This window comes from Enhydra lutris, unplaced genomic scaffold (genome assembly GCF_002288905.1).
Source record: "Enhydra lutris kenyoni isolate GAN:26980312 unplaced genomic scaffold, ASM228890v2 scaffoldscaffold19, whole genome shotgun sequence".
Lineage (NCBI taxonomy): Eukaryota > Metazoa > Chordata > Mammalia > Carnivora > Mustelidae > Enhydra > Enhydra lutris.
Genome location: NW_019154103.1, coordinates 30,526,873 through 30,544,340, shown reverse-complemented (window position 1 = coordinate 30,544,340; position 17,468 = coordinate 30,526,873). Strand labels below are relative to the sequence as shown.

The 17,468-nt window shown below is 35.1% G+C and overlaps 1 protein-coding gene across 1 annotated transcript in view; it reads left to right on the top strand.

Moving 5' to 3' along the window:
* Window positions 1-17,468, top strand: part of LOC111148386 (F-box and leucine rich repeat protein 17) — a 524,279-nt gene that overhangs the window by 355,337 nt on the left and 151,474 nt on the right. Inside the window, exon 7 of the mRNA XM_022504895.1 lies at window positions 1,694-1,770. Coding sequence (XP_022360603.1) covers window positions 1,694-1,770 — 77 coding nt within the window. The remainder of the gene's footprint in view (window positions 1-1,693; window positions 1,771-17,468) is intronic.

The window sequence follows — 17,468 nt, the reverse complement described above, 5'->3', positions numbered from 1 at the left end:
CTATTTAGAAAGAGCATGAGAAAAAAATAAATGACATACACATTATTTCTGTACTAATTTATTTCATTTTGTGGTAGTCATACAGAATGCTGCATCTGTTAACTTTTGGTAGGTGATAGAGGAGGATGAAATGTGTATCTTTGATATGGCAGGAAGTAATCAGACTTTTTTTTAATTTAGGATTTTGTAATCATCTAGGGTCTTTATTTTTATCCTTAGCATATGAAAATTCATTTTTAAAGTTGTAAATAAAACATAGTTGTTGCCTGTAATGTCTTATCTGCTTTTGTTCTTCCGTTTTTATGAGTTTATTCAAATATTACATTAAAGTCAAATGACATGGAATTAGGTTTAAAATTTTCCCTTTATAATAAGCTGTATCAATGGTAATTGCATTGTATTGCTGTCTTAAGTTTTCTGCTGTAGCCATGGAAGAACCTCTCCATTTTTGTCATAAATCCTTTTAAAAAAAAAAAAAAGCAAAAAAAGAATGTTTATTCAGTTATTCCAAGGAACTTTGAAATGTTTATCATTCCATTAAAACAATATTCTATAAAAATATTCTAAAGGAAAAATATGTCCTCTTTGTAACTAATTTAACCTTCAGTAATGAATTATGTGAAGGAAAATTGTATAAAATTTTCTGACATTTTATGAAGATTCCTACAAATAAGCCAGACAGCAAATAAAATATCTGCAAGACAGAGATGGATACTCAGTAATTTTTTGATGGATTTTACACACAGGTATCAAATTACTTGATCCTGACTTCCTAGGAAAGGTTAATGACTCTTTTTGCTTTTACCCTTTTACTTAACTGTTATTTATAAAGATTAAAGCAGCGACTACGTTGAAGGATGCATATTCCTATGTGTCAGTATGACTGTACAGGTTTTTCTGATATTGTAGGAGGCTGAGCCACAAAATGGATGGCGTTTGTTAATCATTATTTTTAAAGTTCATTCAGTTCTGTACTGCATGTTCTGCTATGGCTATTAAATCTGAGTGCACCATTCAAAAACCTTTTAACTTAAATGAAACCAGAAAAGACTGTAAATCTTATGTATCTATATCTATATTACATATCTATGCAATAATTCACTTAAAATATTAAGATTTAAAAATTTCAAAGTAAAAGATCTTAAAGTTCTTACATGTGCAGACTTTTTCTTTTATCTATAACCAGTGTTAGATTTTTAAATATTTCTGGTTTATATTGAATACAATACACAAAAATGTGTATTTTAGTGTTATCAGACTCCATCATTAATAACTGAAACATGAATAATATTACTATCCACCTATAATGACCATCATCTATATTCTAGTTTCATTATAATTGCTTTTATATTATTATGTAAATGACATGTTCATTGTATAACCTATGTTTACTGGTCTATTGCTAAAAGTGACATTACTCTGATAGAAATAACACTTTTCATCACTTTGGTTTTAAAATATACACTAGTCATAAATGTACTTAATTAAAGTCATTTGGGTATTAGAGCACTTGAGTTTAAAGCAAGGAATATAACACTTTTTCCTGAAACACCTTGAAAGAAGTTTGTTGAAAGAAGAGAGCTGTGGCATTCATCAAAAGCTGACCTCTTCCTGTTACAGTCATGGCCAAACTCTTGCTAATTTAACTTGAAATATCTTAGTGTAACTCACCACTTTTTTGTGTGTGTTTTAGGTGTGTGGAGGTCATTGCAAAGGAAGGACAAAACCTGAAAGAGCTGTATTTGGTGTCCTGTAAAATCACAGATTATGGTATGTAAAGAGTCATTGTCCTAATCTTTTTTTAGAATGAAAAGTTACAAAATCTGTGAAAACTTTTTGAAAGAAATCACAAGCTACTATCTCATAGAGTCTACTTAATCTTTATTTGCACTAACTCTGGTCACACCAAAAGAAATTAAGAAATCATAAGGCTAGGACCCAGAGTAAAATGAACATGTGTATCAGTTCACACACACACACTCACATAGAGTTAAAATGTGTGGTTAAAAAAGCTATAAAATGAAAATAAATACTGGGAGAACTAAATATTTGGTATAATAAATATAACTAAAGAAGTTATTACTAGAGTTAATTTGCTTAATTTAATGTCATGTCAAATACATTCCCTGCTGACATTCCAAATGGCACACTGTTTAATGCTTCACATTTTTTAAAGCTTTGGAAACTTCCACGTTTAGATATGTAGGAAGTGAAGGGTATACATTTGTATGCAAGATTTTAAATTATCTTAATTTTCAATATCTCTTTAGAGAAAAGCAAGTTGTTTTATAAAAAAAAGAGAAGTGTGAAATCATCCTGTTGGAGTAATAAAAGGAAAATAACCTAGCCTTTCCTTTTTTATTCAGCTTTATGTATTTTTTCTTAGTAATTTGTGTATTTAATTTAGAGTTTTAAGCAGATATTTGGCTTTATGGGAGACTGAACTGGTTTTCTTTTTTCTTTTCTGATTTTTTAATTTATTTGTTTAAATTTGAGACTGTGCTTTTTACCTTGAGGGAAACTAATAATTCATCAAGGTTTTTTTATTGTTAACTCTGACATATGCTAATAAATGACTCCAATCCTAGGATGTCATGCTGACCATCTGTCCTGGGTGGGAGAACTGTATTTTATCAGCTACTAAATTAAACCATTAGAAAAATTCTACTATAGCTATGATAAAAAATAACATAAAATATTCGGTTTAAAATAATGCTAATTTCTTTTTCCGAGTTTATTTTTTAGAATGGAAAATGAGTCTTATGTGGATTTATTCATCATGTTTCTGGGTTGTTGGGGTCTTTTCCTACTTATACCATGCAAAAGGAGTGTTTTGATATTTTTTTTCCTTGTACTTTGTTTTCTGGTTTCACATATTAGATTGCCACTTAGATACAGTAATTCTAAAACCTATTCTATCTCCCTGTTGTCTAGCCCGTAGAGAGTTCTGTCAATCTAGGGCATACAGGTAGATTTGTTAATTAGCTAATACATTCATTCATTCCAACTCTTTTCTTGGCATTCAAGCTCCTTTACCATTAGTCTACTACCTGCCCCTCCAATCTTATTTTATATATTTCTCCCCTTTACCTATGCAGTGCCAATGTCAGATTGATAATGGCCCAGAGAGCTACAGATTAAGTGCCTTAGAATGAACTCTTCAAGGTCCTACAGTGGAAATGTTGCTAAAATTACACTCTGTCCCAGCACCTGTTAAGTTAGCAAGTGCAAAGAAATGTTCCAGGCGATGTGAAGAAGAACAAAAGCTTTGGACTTGAGATACAATTGGGACCAAGTTCAGTCTTTTTGTCTTTATTTGTTCTTTGGCCTTAGGGAAGTTCCTTCACATTTCTGAGGCTCAGTTTCCTCATTTGTCAAATGAGTTTTTTGAGTCAAATGACATGTCTGATGTCATATTTATGTACCCAGCACCAAGTCTAATGATTAGTGTTGGTAAATGTTGCTTTCCTACAGAAGGGGGAAAAGATTTTTTACAAAATTCTTCTACCATCTTTCCTTTCCTAGGTTTTGGAAGAGGTTTTTGTTGTTGCCATTGTGTATTGTTATTATTTATTGCTCTTGTTTCTTGATATTATCATGTTTTGGTGTTTAGAAATTTTGGGATTTTTTTCTCCTGGTGAGGCAAAAACATTGTTAAAACCTTGCCAATATGGTTTACGTTTATTCACTTAGGTTGGTGGATCTTTGCACATTAGTGTCACCTGGGGAGTTTCTAAAGCATACTGATGCCTGAGTTTTATTCAAGACTAATTAAATCAGAATTTCTATGAGGTGGCACCCGGGCACAGGTTTTGTAAAACCTGCCTAAATGATGTTACATGAACCAAAGTTGAGAACAACTGATCCAGTCCATTTGAAAGGGCCAGAAATGGCCATATAGGGGACTTCCTTGCCGTGGTGATTAGAAATCTATCACAATTTTTCTGGTACCTTAGTCGTGTCAGCTCTAAGCTCTCTGCCTCACCTCATCTCTCTTCCATCTTTCCTTTGGTTTTAGGTATTCAGAGGGTTCATGGAAAGCCAGTGTTCATCTCTTGATTCTGTTCTTCAAAATGTTGGGGCACAATTGAGGAGGAGGGGTAAAGGTCGATAGTTTATGAGATTGTAGTATAATTGCTATTTGATTATAAAATTTTAAAAAATCGCTGAAAGTTCAGCTCAGCTCAGCTCTCTTCCCCTGGTAACATGCCAATAACACATGAATAATTTTTGTCAAAAAAGACAGCAAAAAGGATTATTCATTTGTAACCAGAGAAACGGCATGTTATTGGAGGTAACTGCTCTGCTGGGGAAGGCTGGCTGTGATCCTTTGCCCTGTGTTAATTATAAATTTTAAGACAGAAAAACAGATGCCTGTTTTCTTCTTTAACTGAGTAAGTAGAGATATATTCCGTAGAACTTTTAGATTGTTGAGGCTACTGAAAAGTTGTAAGATTTGTTGTACACCTGATACTGGGGGAGTTTCATCCTTTGAGAGACTACTCCAGAATTCTGCTTCCTATTGCTTTAGTCATATTCGAGCTAGTTAGTCTTGTCCTCACCTCCTCCCTCTGTGGTGCTGTGATTGTACATGCTTTCATTATAGTATACGGAGATTTTTGAAGTTTTTGCAGAATGCATTGATTCAGAAACAGCAGCTCGCCTGGTGTATCATTTGTAATTTTTGTCAAGATTCTCACAGATGTTGAATGTGTTATTATAGTACGTAGCAACACCTGGCCAGGCTGTTATGAAGTTATGTTCATTTTAATTGACATATGATATAGTTGTCATGAAGAAAACTATCATTCTAATAGACTTCTTATTCCCCAAACTGAACATAGATCTTTATGGTAAAGGACGGCAATTATAAACAAATCAATAATTCAAGCCAGCTAAACGGAAAATATAGTCTTGGGAAATTGCTCCCTGAAGAGAAATCTAATATCGTCACTTTTCTATCACTGAACAAATAAATGTTATATAGGCAGTATTGTGGGGAAAAACTCAAATTTAGGAGTCAGAGAGTTAGGTTAGAATCTAGTTTTGCCTTTTCTTTTCTTTATGACCTTGAACAAGTTACTTAAGCTCCTAGTTTTGTCATCTGTTAAGCACATAATAAAATGTACCATAAAAGGTAGTGAATATGAATTTAAAACATCTGCGTCATGCCTCATGGCATATTGGTACTCATTAATTGGCAATTCTTAATATAATAGAATCATCTCTTTCTCTGAAGAAGAATCGGCTCTCCTCCGCCTCCTCTCCCACCTCCCCCTCTTCCCTCAAACCTCTCCAAGTGTGGCTTTCCTGTCTATGCAATCATGATCTAGAAGTTTGGCCTGTATTAGTCTGTACTTGTCTCGTTGACTTCTATACCTAAGCTATCTAAGCCAGATTCTGATTAGTAGGGAGCAAAGGGAAAGATGCGGCAGAAAGCTAAAAATCTTTCATTGCCTCCCCATCTTAGGGGAGGCATCTCTTCTTTATTTTTGTTTGGATAATTTTCTCTCGGCTCCCATTATGCTTTCTTTTGTTCTGAGAATTGTCAGCTGGTTTTCAACCTACCTCTCCACTTGCCTTCAAATACTTTTCTGTTGAAAGTCCTCTTAAATTGTATCCTTGGGATTGAAAGGAAGACAAGGAATAGAAAGTGACATGTATCCTTCAAGCCTGTGGAGGTCAGAGCCAGTCTGTCTGGGGCTGCATGGCACAGAACAGGAAGTGTAATGAATGGGATGGATGAATAAAGCACTTGCCTCCCCTGATATCTCCAGAGTGAGTTTTACCAGTGTGACCCTGTGTCAGGGAGCAGTTGTAAAAAGGACCTAGGTTTCCTTCTGGGTTGTTATCGTATTTCCTTTGACTTCAGCCACTCCTGAGACCCCCTAGAAATATACTCTAGAGGGTATCTTTTGATTTACCTCTCAAGTTGTCAAATAAACTTTAATTAAAGAGGACTGTAAACACTTAACTGCTGACTGATATTTGTGGCCTACAAGGTCACTGACAACCCACGGACTCACTCTGTGCCACTCCGTGGGCTCTCTGTCACTCCCACGGTCCCTGGGGCTACTGCTCCAGGGCAGTCTTTGGTTGCCTCTTACTCTGTTTGCCATTGGACTGCTGTCTGATTTGGAACTTTTAAACCTAACCTCAAGCCTCCTGCAAAACTTTTGGATTGCTCTGAGCAAAAGGTCCCCAAGTCAAGGATGTCACTATTCCCATAGTTATCTATTTGAGATGTCGTTTCAATTGGTCTGCCATGCAACAGACGTGACACATATTCATTCTGTCAGCAGATAGATTCAGCACCTACTGTGTGCTGGGGTCTGTTCTCAATGCAAGATATAAGTAGTTTCTGTATTCTCGGAGCTTCCAATCTGATGGGATTGAGAGAACAGGGATAACCTGCTCATTTTAAGGGGAAAAAAAAAAAGGGTAATTCATCTCCTTCCTCCAGACAAGAAGAATGGCAGGGAGTGGCCTGCTGACATTAATCTTTTCTTTGTTGTAACCCACACCTCACCTCAGCCTTGTTGACCTTCTAATGTTATTGAAAGATTTATAGGTTGTACATTCCCTATCTCTTCTTGGACAACCAGATCTCTTCATCTGTTAGTTAACCCAAATTAGGATCCTGGATGTATTATTAAATTAAATAAGCACGCTGAAGAAACAAAAAGAAATCCTAACAAGCGTTCTGGATTATGCTCATATCAAGAGTGCTTCATCTTTTCTTATCAAACCAACACTGATAAATTATTCAAGAAAAAGGCTCATACCAAAAATAATTTTGTTCTTTTTATATATATTACATTATTTTTCATATTATTAGGTATGCATTACATACAATGATGTTCTTTTTATATATATTACATTATTTTTCATATTATTAGGTATGCATTACATACAATGATGTTCCAAATTAAATTCCTGGTTTTTCCTTTTACATTTTTTTTCATTTTCAAATTGTATTTCAAACTGTTCCAAGATTGCTGGGTAAAATTCAGCTCCTTTTGTCAGCAGGAATAACTCTAATAGTTGTAAAGTGACAGAAAAGAACTTTAGAAAATACATTTGCAAGTCAAAAAGAATGTCTTATTGTTTACTGTTGATTATTCATGCTTTTTTTCCATTCTATCATTTAAATATAGATAGCTTTTATTGTTTCTAACAAAATAGTACTAAATTGCTAAATCTTCTATTGTTGCAAATTTCCCTTGTTTATATGTCCATCTTAAGAGTTATTTCTTTTCACTTCTAATTCTCTATTTTTATTCCTGGAGTTCCTCACTACTAGATTGATATGCCTACTGTTGTACTTAGCAAATACTATATCCTTTTTTTTTCTTCTCAGTAATGGTCATAATTTCTCACCAAAAATTTGGTATTTGGTATTTAATTGTAACTTTTTCTAAATGTTTTTCTTTGCTTAGCAGCAAAGAAATTGTTGACTTTCTTCCTCAGTTCCTAGGTCATCCTAAGACCACAGCTACATAACCTTGAAATAAAAGGCTGAACAATAATAATGCTTATCACTTTGGCTTGCCATAATAGACCACAGAATCTCAAATCTTTTGAGAAGGACTTAAAAGACATTTCTTCAAGAAAATACTCCCATAACCAATTCAAAGATGAACTCTTGCTTCATCTATAATGGAGTTGTTGTTTTTTTTTTTAATTAAGAAACCTTTAACCTACATTTAAAAGACAAACAGACCAATTTCTATTTGATTGCCCCTAAATTTTCTTATAACTCCAAATGCATATATGTTGTTGCTCTAAATTAATTTATTAATTTTTTATAAATAAATACTAAATTTCTATATTTAACTGAATTATTAAGTGAAATATTAACTTTCCAACTTTTCTCACTTTTAGCATTTCTAAAATGTAGTATTTAATTTTAATTAGTTGTTTTTAACATTAATCTTGTAAAAGAAATTTGTCCCGAATAGAGTCATTTTTCAGAGTTTTCATCTTTAACCCTCATTGCTTTGTGTCCTTGAGTATGCAGACTAAGCATTTGTTTTCCTTGCACCATGCTTTATTATAAATAGAATTATTATTGATTATTATCAGTGGTTAATAGATCTAAAGGGGACTGCAATGAACACCAAGATAATCGCAATAATCCTAGATCCTACACGAGTAACAATTTCCTGATGTTAAAACTTCTTCAAGGGGCGCCTGGGTGGCTCAGTAGGTTAAACCTCTGCCTTCAGCTCAGGTCATGATCTCAGGTTCCTGGGATTGAGCCCCACATCGGGCTCTCTGCTCAGCAGGGAGCCCGCTTCCCCCTCTCTCTCGGCCTGCCTCTCTGTCTACTTGTGATCTCTCTCTCTCTGTCAAATAAATAAATAATCTTAAAAAATTTAAAAAAAAAAAAAAAAACTTCTTCAAAATAGAAGTCCTGAGAAGTAGTGACTTCTCTATTACAAGGATTATTCAAGCTGAGGGCCACCTGGCCGGCTCAGTCGGTGGAGGATGCTACTTTTGATCTCAGATTTATGAGTTTGAGCCCCACATCGGGTTTAGAGATTACTTTTTAAAAATATTTAAAAATAATTATTTATGCTGAGATAATCTCTTTTGGGAGAATATGGAAAGATGGAAGCATTGAGTAAGGAATTGACCTATATGATGTTTAAATTCCTTTCTAATCCTGTGATTTATTCTGGACTGGTTTTGTGTTTTATTTCATTCAGCAGATATTTACTGTGTAAGTGCTGCCTGGGGGGTGTGGAGAATATGGAGATGGATAGAAAGTATACACTCTTATGTTGAGAAATAAGATAGAAGCAGTGAAAAGTTTCCTAACATATTAAACAATATGATGAGGTCAAATATAAAAATAGGCCTTCTAAGAAATAGGGGTTCAGGAGGGCCGATCATTAGAGATTTAAATCGTTGGGGAACTATCTGTGGTGCAAGAGGCATGGGAGGACAGAGATGAGAAGGAAGGGCATTTGAGGTAGTACAGCCCTAGGAAAGGCTCAGAGCAAGAACAGGTGTCTGAATGGATGAGTTTGTATGCGTTGGTTAATCTAAAGAAAGAACAGAAATCATCCAAAGTGATTACGTGCACACACGGGCAAATTTTGAAGAAACCTTATGAAAATATTCTAGTTGAAAATTCAGGGTAAGTTCCAACTTTCATCTCAACTTTTCCTGTCTTATTCACCATTCCCATGGTAACAACTTCACTTAACATATATAAAAGGAAACACTACTTTGAGTTCTAAGTAATCAAGTATCCAGTTCAATTGAAGGAAATCAAATGGTAAACTTTCATGACAATAATCGTAATAATAAAATAGTTAATATTTTTTAGGTGTTTTCTGCGGGTATTATTTATTTAATCCCCTTAACACCCCACTTTAGATTGTACTATTAAATTTAGGCCTGCAGATATAGGAACTGAGGCCTGGAAAGGCTTAGGTTCACATAGTTTGTGAGTAGTGATGTGGTATGGGTTCAGTGGTACGTCAAGTCTCTTGTGTAATCACTCATAGGTCAGTGATGTGCTTATAAGTATTTATTGCTAAACAGCCTTATTAGATTTTCCCAGTTCTCAGAGCTTAAAAAATATAACTGAATCCTGTGCTACCATGTTTGTCCATCTGTGTATAAAAAACAATGTCACAAAGCAGCTACCCCTTAAGATCTAATTATATCATTATAGAACTTAATAGGTTAAACGTGCTTATTCACTATAACTTTGTTATGCCGACACCAAATTCCAGTTGCATGCTGTGATTAAACATTCCCTAGCCGGAAGGTAGAGACTCTCATTGATGTTCAATGTGTATTCATGTATTCAACAAATATTTTCTTAATAATTTCAAAACTGTCTATAATTCTTCAGGAATAAATTTTTTTTTTTACATCTCCTTTCTAAATTTTCCCCCAAAATTTATGAACGAAGCAGAAATATTATTGATTTTTTTAAATAGAGAATAAAGTTGAGCCCAGACAGTTTTAATTAATTAAGCAAAGCTAGAACTAAAATCTCCTACTGTAAATCCTTTACTGAATTATGTGCAGATAACTCCTCATATGTCTCTGCTTTTCATATAGAAATAATCTCTTCATTGAAATAGTCCTTTGAAAGCAATTTTAGCCAACATTAAATGACATAATTTCATAGCAGTTTTTAAAAGTACAGCTATTTCTAGAGATATGCAGTTGTACCATTCTCAAAAACGTAAGCAACTGTTCTTTAAGTTCATCGACCGTGAACCTGAGCTCAGAAGTTCCTCAGGGTCATCATCTGTCTCAGGTGCCCGTTACTTTTCTTCCCTTAAGGAGAGCCTCTTCCAATAATATTCTCTGAAAAGTCAGAACAGAATCTCTTCGGTGTGGCTTTGCTCTCTACCTCCTCTATGCTCTTAATTTTAGAGCAGCTCATTTTCTCAGATATCATGAAAAGTAAGAGTAGAAAGGGAGGAGAACCCAAGAGCTGCATCTCTTCCTTCTAAAGCATCAAACCATATATCCTGCAATTAAAAGTGTTTTCTTAGGGTTTTACCTTCTCTTTGAAATGGTTTCGTCCTCCTCAGCGGATGTTTGACTAAATCTTTTTCATGATTTGCTGGTCAATTAGCGTACTTAAGATACTTGTCATCTAACTTATTTTGAAACAAAACAAAACAAACATTTATTAAGTTTCCTCTTAGAAAGTGATAGTAATGCTCATATTAAAATATAAATCGAACATTAAAATAATTAATTTTACTGTATGTCTGTCACTAGGTAGGCTGACATCATTATATCCACTAACACTGACAGTAATTGAGCTTTATAGCAGGTCTTTCTCTTTCCACTTATTAGTAGGACTTCTGTATATTAAGAGCAGCTTTCTGTTATTGACTTTTTGGTTTACCTGAGTTCAATTAATACAGGAAAGAAAAGAATAATACATTATTTTTTCTCTTTATTGACCAGCTTTCAAAATATTAGTTAGGTTTCCATCTTCTAAACGTAACCTGTGAAGAGTTATTGTTGTTGCATTATCATTATAAGCTCAGCAATCCATTGCAGTTGTTTTCTTACGGATACTCAGTTTGTCCTGCCTTTGGTAGTGGAAGCTTCTGTAAGTTTGTTCCTGTGTGCTTTTGATATAGAACAATTATGTCAAGATACAACAGGCTCACTTTGTGCATTTCATATTAGAGACATGGCATCAGCTGCTTTTCTAAAGAACTCTGGTTCTTTGAGTGAATTAGGCTTTTTCCCCCCTTTTTCTTTAATTTAGAGAACTTCCTCCTTTAAAGTCTGTTGCACTCTGAATCTTATATCACTGTATTTTCTTTTATTCCTCCAGCTTAAAACTTACTCTATATTTCAGCACAAATCCAATCCTCCCATTACAATTCAGCGATATCAGTCCTTGAGTTTTAAAGCATCCTCATTTAGGGATTTCCTACATACTAGAAACTTCTAGTCCCTTATATCCGACACTCTCTTAATCTTACTGGCATGTTCTGCTTTTGGAGAAGTTAGAGGTGGGACTTAGGAAGGAGAAGTAGTTTTACATTTTAGGTACTCCATCAACTTTTTGGAGATTTCCTTCTGATTTTATTTGTCTCTGATTTTCTGCATTTGTTTTAAGTAAGGACTAAAATTAGACCTCTTGGATCCATTTGGAGATAAGTAGAAAACTGTTCAAACTGTATGGTCTTATATAATCTCATTCAGGGGCTTTCAGACTTTCTTGTCCTACAGTGAAAAATGCATTTTGCATTTATAGTGCTTGTTGTACTCTCACTAAATTGATTTCATCTCTTACTAGAATGACCAGCAGTTGAACTGCTGTGATTCAGCTTCTTCGATGTATAGATAAGAACTACATCTGTCAGTCAATGACCTGCTCAAGAGTAGAAAACAGATGGATTTCCTTGATACAAAATGGTCACTGTTCTTCTTGAGGTAGAAGGTGCCAACCTTCCCATGCTCATCAAATCCTGCATGTTGCTTTTATTATCTGTGAAATAAGGGATTAGTAGTGCTTCCATCTTATATCTTTGGGAGAAAGAGAGGCAAAGAGATTCTCCTGATGATTGATTTCACCTTAGACAGATACTAAATGGAACTTTCTCCGGAGGCAAAAAAGGTAGTTTTGTTAATTTCCTAATTTGGTAAATCAAATGTACTTTCAATTTATATATTAAACTATTCATTTTAACCCTTATCCTAATACATTTCCTTGGGATTTTAAGATTCAGTCACCTAAAATTTATCTGTCAAATGTGTTCCTTTTCTTAGGTTTATCTGCATGACATTAAATAAATAGTTTGAACTTTTCAACTTTTCAAACAATTGTATTGAGTTGACGTGGCTGATCCAGCCTATGTGTGTCTGTGTGCAGTGTGTGCTGAACACCTGAAAGCGACTTGTCTTTCATTAAGAATGACTGAGTGTGGGCAGAGAGAAAGATTTTACGAATTAGAAATAAGAAGTAAACAAAAGAAAATTCTGTCTATCTTTAGGGAGTTATGGTACTTTTCTAGTTGAGATATATATATATATATATATATCCATCAAAATGAACTACGTTCATACTGATACAATGTAAAATTTGCTTGCCATGATATTTTTACATGGTAAATAATTCTTAGAAGCAGAAAAAAATTACGTAGAAAACTAGCTAAGTATCGTGTGATGATTGAATGATGATTTTTAATCATGTCTCTCTTTCTCAGATGAAATTTTTTTCCTTCCTACTAACTCTTTCCTCACATATATGTATGTCTAGGAGCTTCTCCAAGAAAGCAGTTTTGCTTTGAAGGTGTTTTATTTTCTCTCATAAAGGATTCTTCTGTTCTTCTAGATTTAAAATCACAGTAATAGCCTAGTAGGCTCCAGCCCCTTCCCTGCCCTCTGTCTGTTTGAGAATCTCTCTGAAGTCAGCTTTGGGAAGTCCGTTTTGGAGATCTAAAGTCCAAAGATGCTTCTCTGGTGTACTGAGGACAAGACAGTTGTTCAAGAAGCTGCTCATGACCAAGCTGAAATCATCCAGAATGACACTTTCTGAATGTGCTTGAGGAGAATATATTTGAAATTTACATCATGTACATCCTATAGTAACCAAAAACTTCTTTTAAATGAATGAGAATAATATATATATTATAATTACACATATATAATAGCATACGATTCAAGCCAATTTTGAACAGCAATAAGGAACTTAACATTTCAGCTCTACAAAATAAACGAAGACTTTGTAATTCAATCAGTCCTATTTTATGTTGAGGCAAATGTATCTTGGCTTTTTCTGAGAATCATACCTTCTGCTCTAGTTTACATAAGAAATTGCATGAAATCCTTTAAAGCATTCGTTTTCGGCTTTGCCATTACAACACACCTTGCGTTCAAGACTTGGAAATGATTTACTCTCTAAAGAATTATAAATTAGGACAAATTCAGTAATTTCTCATCTTAAAGTCACTTGGATTCTGGTAGAATTTTCTTGAGCAGCAGGAGGGGTGAGTTTAGCAAGCATGTTGAAATTTGCACATAATTTGTGGGTTCTTTCTTGTCACAGCTTTTGGCGTGCGGTATTTACCAGTATAGTATTATTCATTATTGACGTGCTTGTGAATTGTGTTATTATGAAAGCCAGTCACCACTTCTCCATATGCATGTTCCCCCCAAATTTCTGTCATGTTCTTTTATTTCAGCAATATTTTGGGCTGGAGTAATTTAGGGAATGCTCCTGAGTATGTGCCATACATGTCAGTGTTATCCATCATATTTATCATTCTGTGGAGGAAAACATGGGTTCTAGAGCTGGTGGCCCTTGAGGACAATAAGACACCAAACAGCACAGACCCGAGGAAAGACCCTCTCAACTACACACACAAAGGCACGAGAGGCTGTGCCTTTCTACAATATGCTGCTTTTCTCACGCAGCACATACTTCATCCTTTTGCTGGATTGTTGCTGTGAAACTTACTCTACTCTTTCACATTTATGAAAAAATATAATTTTTAAATTTCTGTTCAAGGAAGTGGTCTTTATTTTTAATAGCCTACATAGCATATACTTTTACATTTGTTATTTTAAGTACAACATTTAAATTAGACACCTACTATAATTTCTTATGGTTTCCTGGATATGGCAAGGCTCCCGAAAACATTTTTTACATGCAGTGGGCTCTACAAATATTTACCTCTGTTTTTCAACTTCAGGAAACCAGTAGAAAATTGTAGAATTAGACTTTGGGGCTGTGTAGGGTATTTTCTGACTATTACAAATCTATCTAAATCTACAACCTGCTAGGAAAGATCGAATCCCTTCCAGCTTGTGATTGTAATATATGATTTGTGTGGACCTGAGTCTGTCTTACAAATGCATTTAATATTTCTGAACCGAGCTTCTGTTCTGTGCCAGGCAGGTTTCTAACTGTGCGTGTTCAGTCCACTGATTGACTGACTGAGAGCCAAATTATTCTCACTAACACATACTCAATTCCCAACTACTACAGAAAAGATGGACTCCCAGGCCAAAATTGGACCCTCACTAACAAAGCTTGCTTTCTGCCACTAGTAATACTTACACAATGAATGAAAATTCAGTGACCTATATTCTTCCATTTAAATCCTTAAAAATTTAAATTAAAACTTTGTCAACAGTAATTCTAACCATACCGAGGCAAAAAGAGTGTTCCCTGCAATCTGGCAGCACTAAATGTAATTCATAACTATCAAAAATCCGTTTTCTCTGCATAACTTTAAAGAACGCTCCTGATGTCTTGAAAATTCCATGCAATTTTCTTTAAAAGTTGGTTTGGAATGCCACTGTGCATCTTGAAGCCCACATACAGTGAGTTAAATTACAGCAATAGCATATTTCTCAAGCACCATATAGTTGCAAATCCTTTATCCTGAAGTACATAGTGAAGGATTTTCTCCTTGAACAGTGAAGGAAGTTGAACTTTGGGGTTGTTTCAATTTAACACATGATGTGCTGCACACTTAAAGCTGTGTTTTGCCTTTCCTACCTTTTCTTCTTTATTCATCCCCACTTCCTATAAAAGGAATTAGGTCTATAATGCCGATTATAAAACTGGATCTGTATTATCACTTTTCTCAAAGCATCATTTCCCCACACTGCCGAGTGGAAGTACTTACTTTTCAGTGGGTTAATCTAAATGCAGAGTAGAAGGGCTGTTATTCATCACCCCCATTTCTACTGCTCCTTTATAACCGCTGCTGGTCTTCTCTGACTCAGTAAATGGCATCACTGTTCACCTTGTTATCCCAGCCGAAACTTAGATGTCCCTGATGCCTCACTTTTCTTCATACCTCTCATCACATCCATTAATAAGCCAGGTTAGCTCTACCCTTGAAATAGATCTCAAATAGAGCCAACTCCACTGATAACCACACTGGCCACTTCATTGTATTTCCTGTTTGTCTTCTCACTTTACAGTCTGTTTATCACAGAGTGGCTACTAATGAACCCTCTAAAAAATTCTTGAATGGAGGAACAAATTAAAATGTTACTAAAGTTAATTAGTTCATGACTTTAGTAATATGCTGTTTGTCCTGGATTATAGACCTAAAACCATGAGAAACACTAAAAATTAAACATGTAGAAGCTTTGCCTACCATAAGATTTACTATGTGCAACTAAACATTTAACATTAAGCCATCATAGACCACCACTGGCACGGCTGATTCAGAATGATGAGGATGGGAACCTCAGCTTGCCAGAGGACAGTGTTAGGTAGTCCTCTTCTGTAGACCTTGCAGCACTCCATGCCACAGCTCACCCAGCAGTCAGGGAAGCATTTTCTTTTACCACCAGATGAAGCTCAAGTGCAAGGAGATGAGATCCACATAGCATTGTTATGGGCACTGCCCTGGCTTAGAAACATCAAACTCCCAAGAACTACTATCTCATGGAATGACCAATAGGCGTAACATCTAGCATCCCTGAAAGTTACGTGGCTAGTTACAAGAATGATTGCACTGAAGGAATCCAAAGCAGTGGTGTCCCCATCAGGTATTTATACTGCTCTTTGCTATCTACCAATTAGCTGTCATTGTTACTTTAAAGCAATGTTACTTTAAAGTAACATGGTTAATGTACCATTTTAGGGGAACAGATCTAGGAAGTTAACCAAAGGTCAACTTCTCATTCAGAAAAGGAGACGTTTGTTAGCTCTTAACCCACTGTAGGATCTTTAAATCAGCTTGAGATTTGACATTAATTTTAACATTATTTTGTGTTTATTAGAGGGCAGATATCTAACTACCATATTTCTTGCTTTTTCTGCCCAGCATTGTTTGTTTGTTTGTTTGTTTGTTTTTTAAGGAACAGACATTTTACTCCTAAAACTGAGATAAAAGGTGTAAGCCATTCAGCAGTATGGCACTGCTGTCTCTGTACCCTTTTTTTCCTGCCTCTGGACTACTACTCTGGACTACCTGGCCTTACTGGGGACTCTTGAAACCTTACACACAGTCCAGACTTAGTGGCAAGTACAAGCACTTTTAGAGTTTCCATTTTGTTTTTGCATGAGGGAGGAGGCCTAGCTAACACGAGGCAGCAAAATCACTAGGACTATCACAAGCATCCCTAATGTATCAGTCTAGTCCCCAAATGACACAACTAAACAGGAAAAAAAAAAAGTCATTGAAAATTTGCTACTGTAGCAATTTTCTTTGCTATTGTTGGACAGACCTGTAAACTGGCAACTAGTATCCCCTAACCAGCACAGTGTTCTTGGAAAAAAAGCTGTCAGTTTTGTAAACATCTTTTAAAGCAGGTGTTTCTATTTTTAAATCTCCTGGGATTGGGGGATGAGGAGTCAAAGTTGGAAACTTCTAGCTAATACAATTATTAGTGGGAAACTATTGCAAGAATGTGTTATATAATGTGCTACAAATTCCATCTAGAAGTATTTCCAGCTAGCTTTTTTTATAGGTTCTGAGATTATGGAAGACAGAAATTTCATCCTATAGGATTGGGCTAAAAGATTATCAGGGTTGAGAGCTATAGGAGCCATCAGAAATATGGATTTCTTTGAAGCCCCTGCTTTTTAAAGTGGAGGAGACCGAGGTTCAGTTTCCCCAAGCTCCAGAACCAGTCCTCTTTCCCTGGCTGGGGGCCTTGGTCTCCCATCAAATCACGTGGTGCCCGCATTTTCTAACCTCAGGCTTCTTTGTGAGACCATTCAGGCCTACCTTTCCTTAGAATTGGAAAGGGGGTAGAAAATATGTTTATCATTTAAGTAAATCATGTTATAACAGAATATTATTTCTTTAGTATGTTGATTTCAGAAATGTCTTTATTAACTTCTTACATAAATTTAAAAAATAATATATAATTTCTTACCTAATAGTTTGGATTATATAGGATAATGTTGTTATTTGTCAGTTTATTCAAGAATGGGGAAAGAAAAGTGTGTGGGACTTTTATACAGAAGTATTTTAAAAATACAAGATCACAATTTG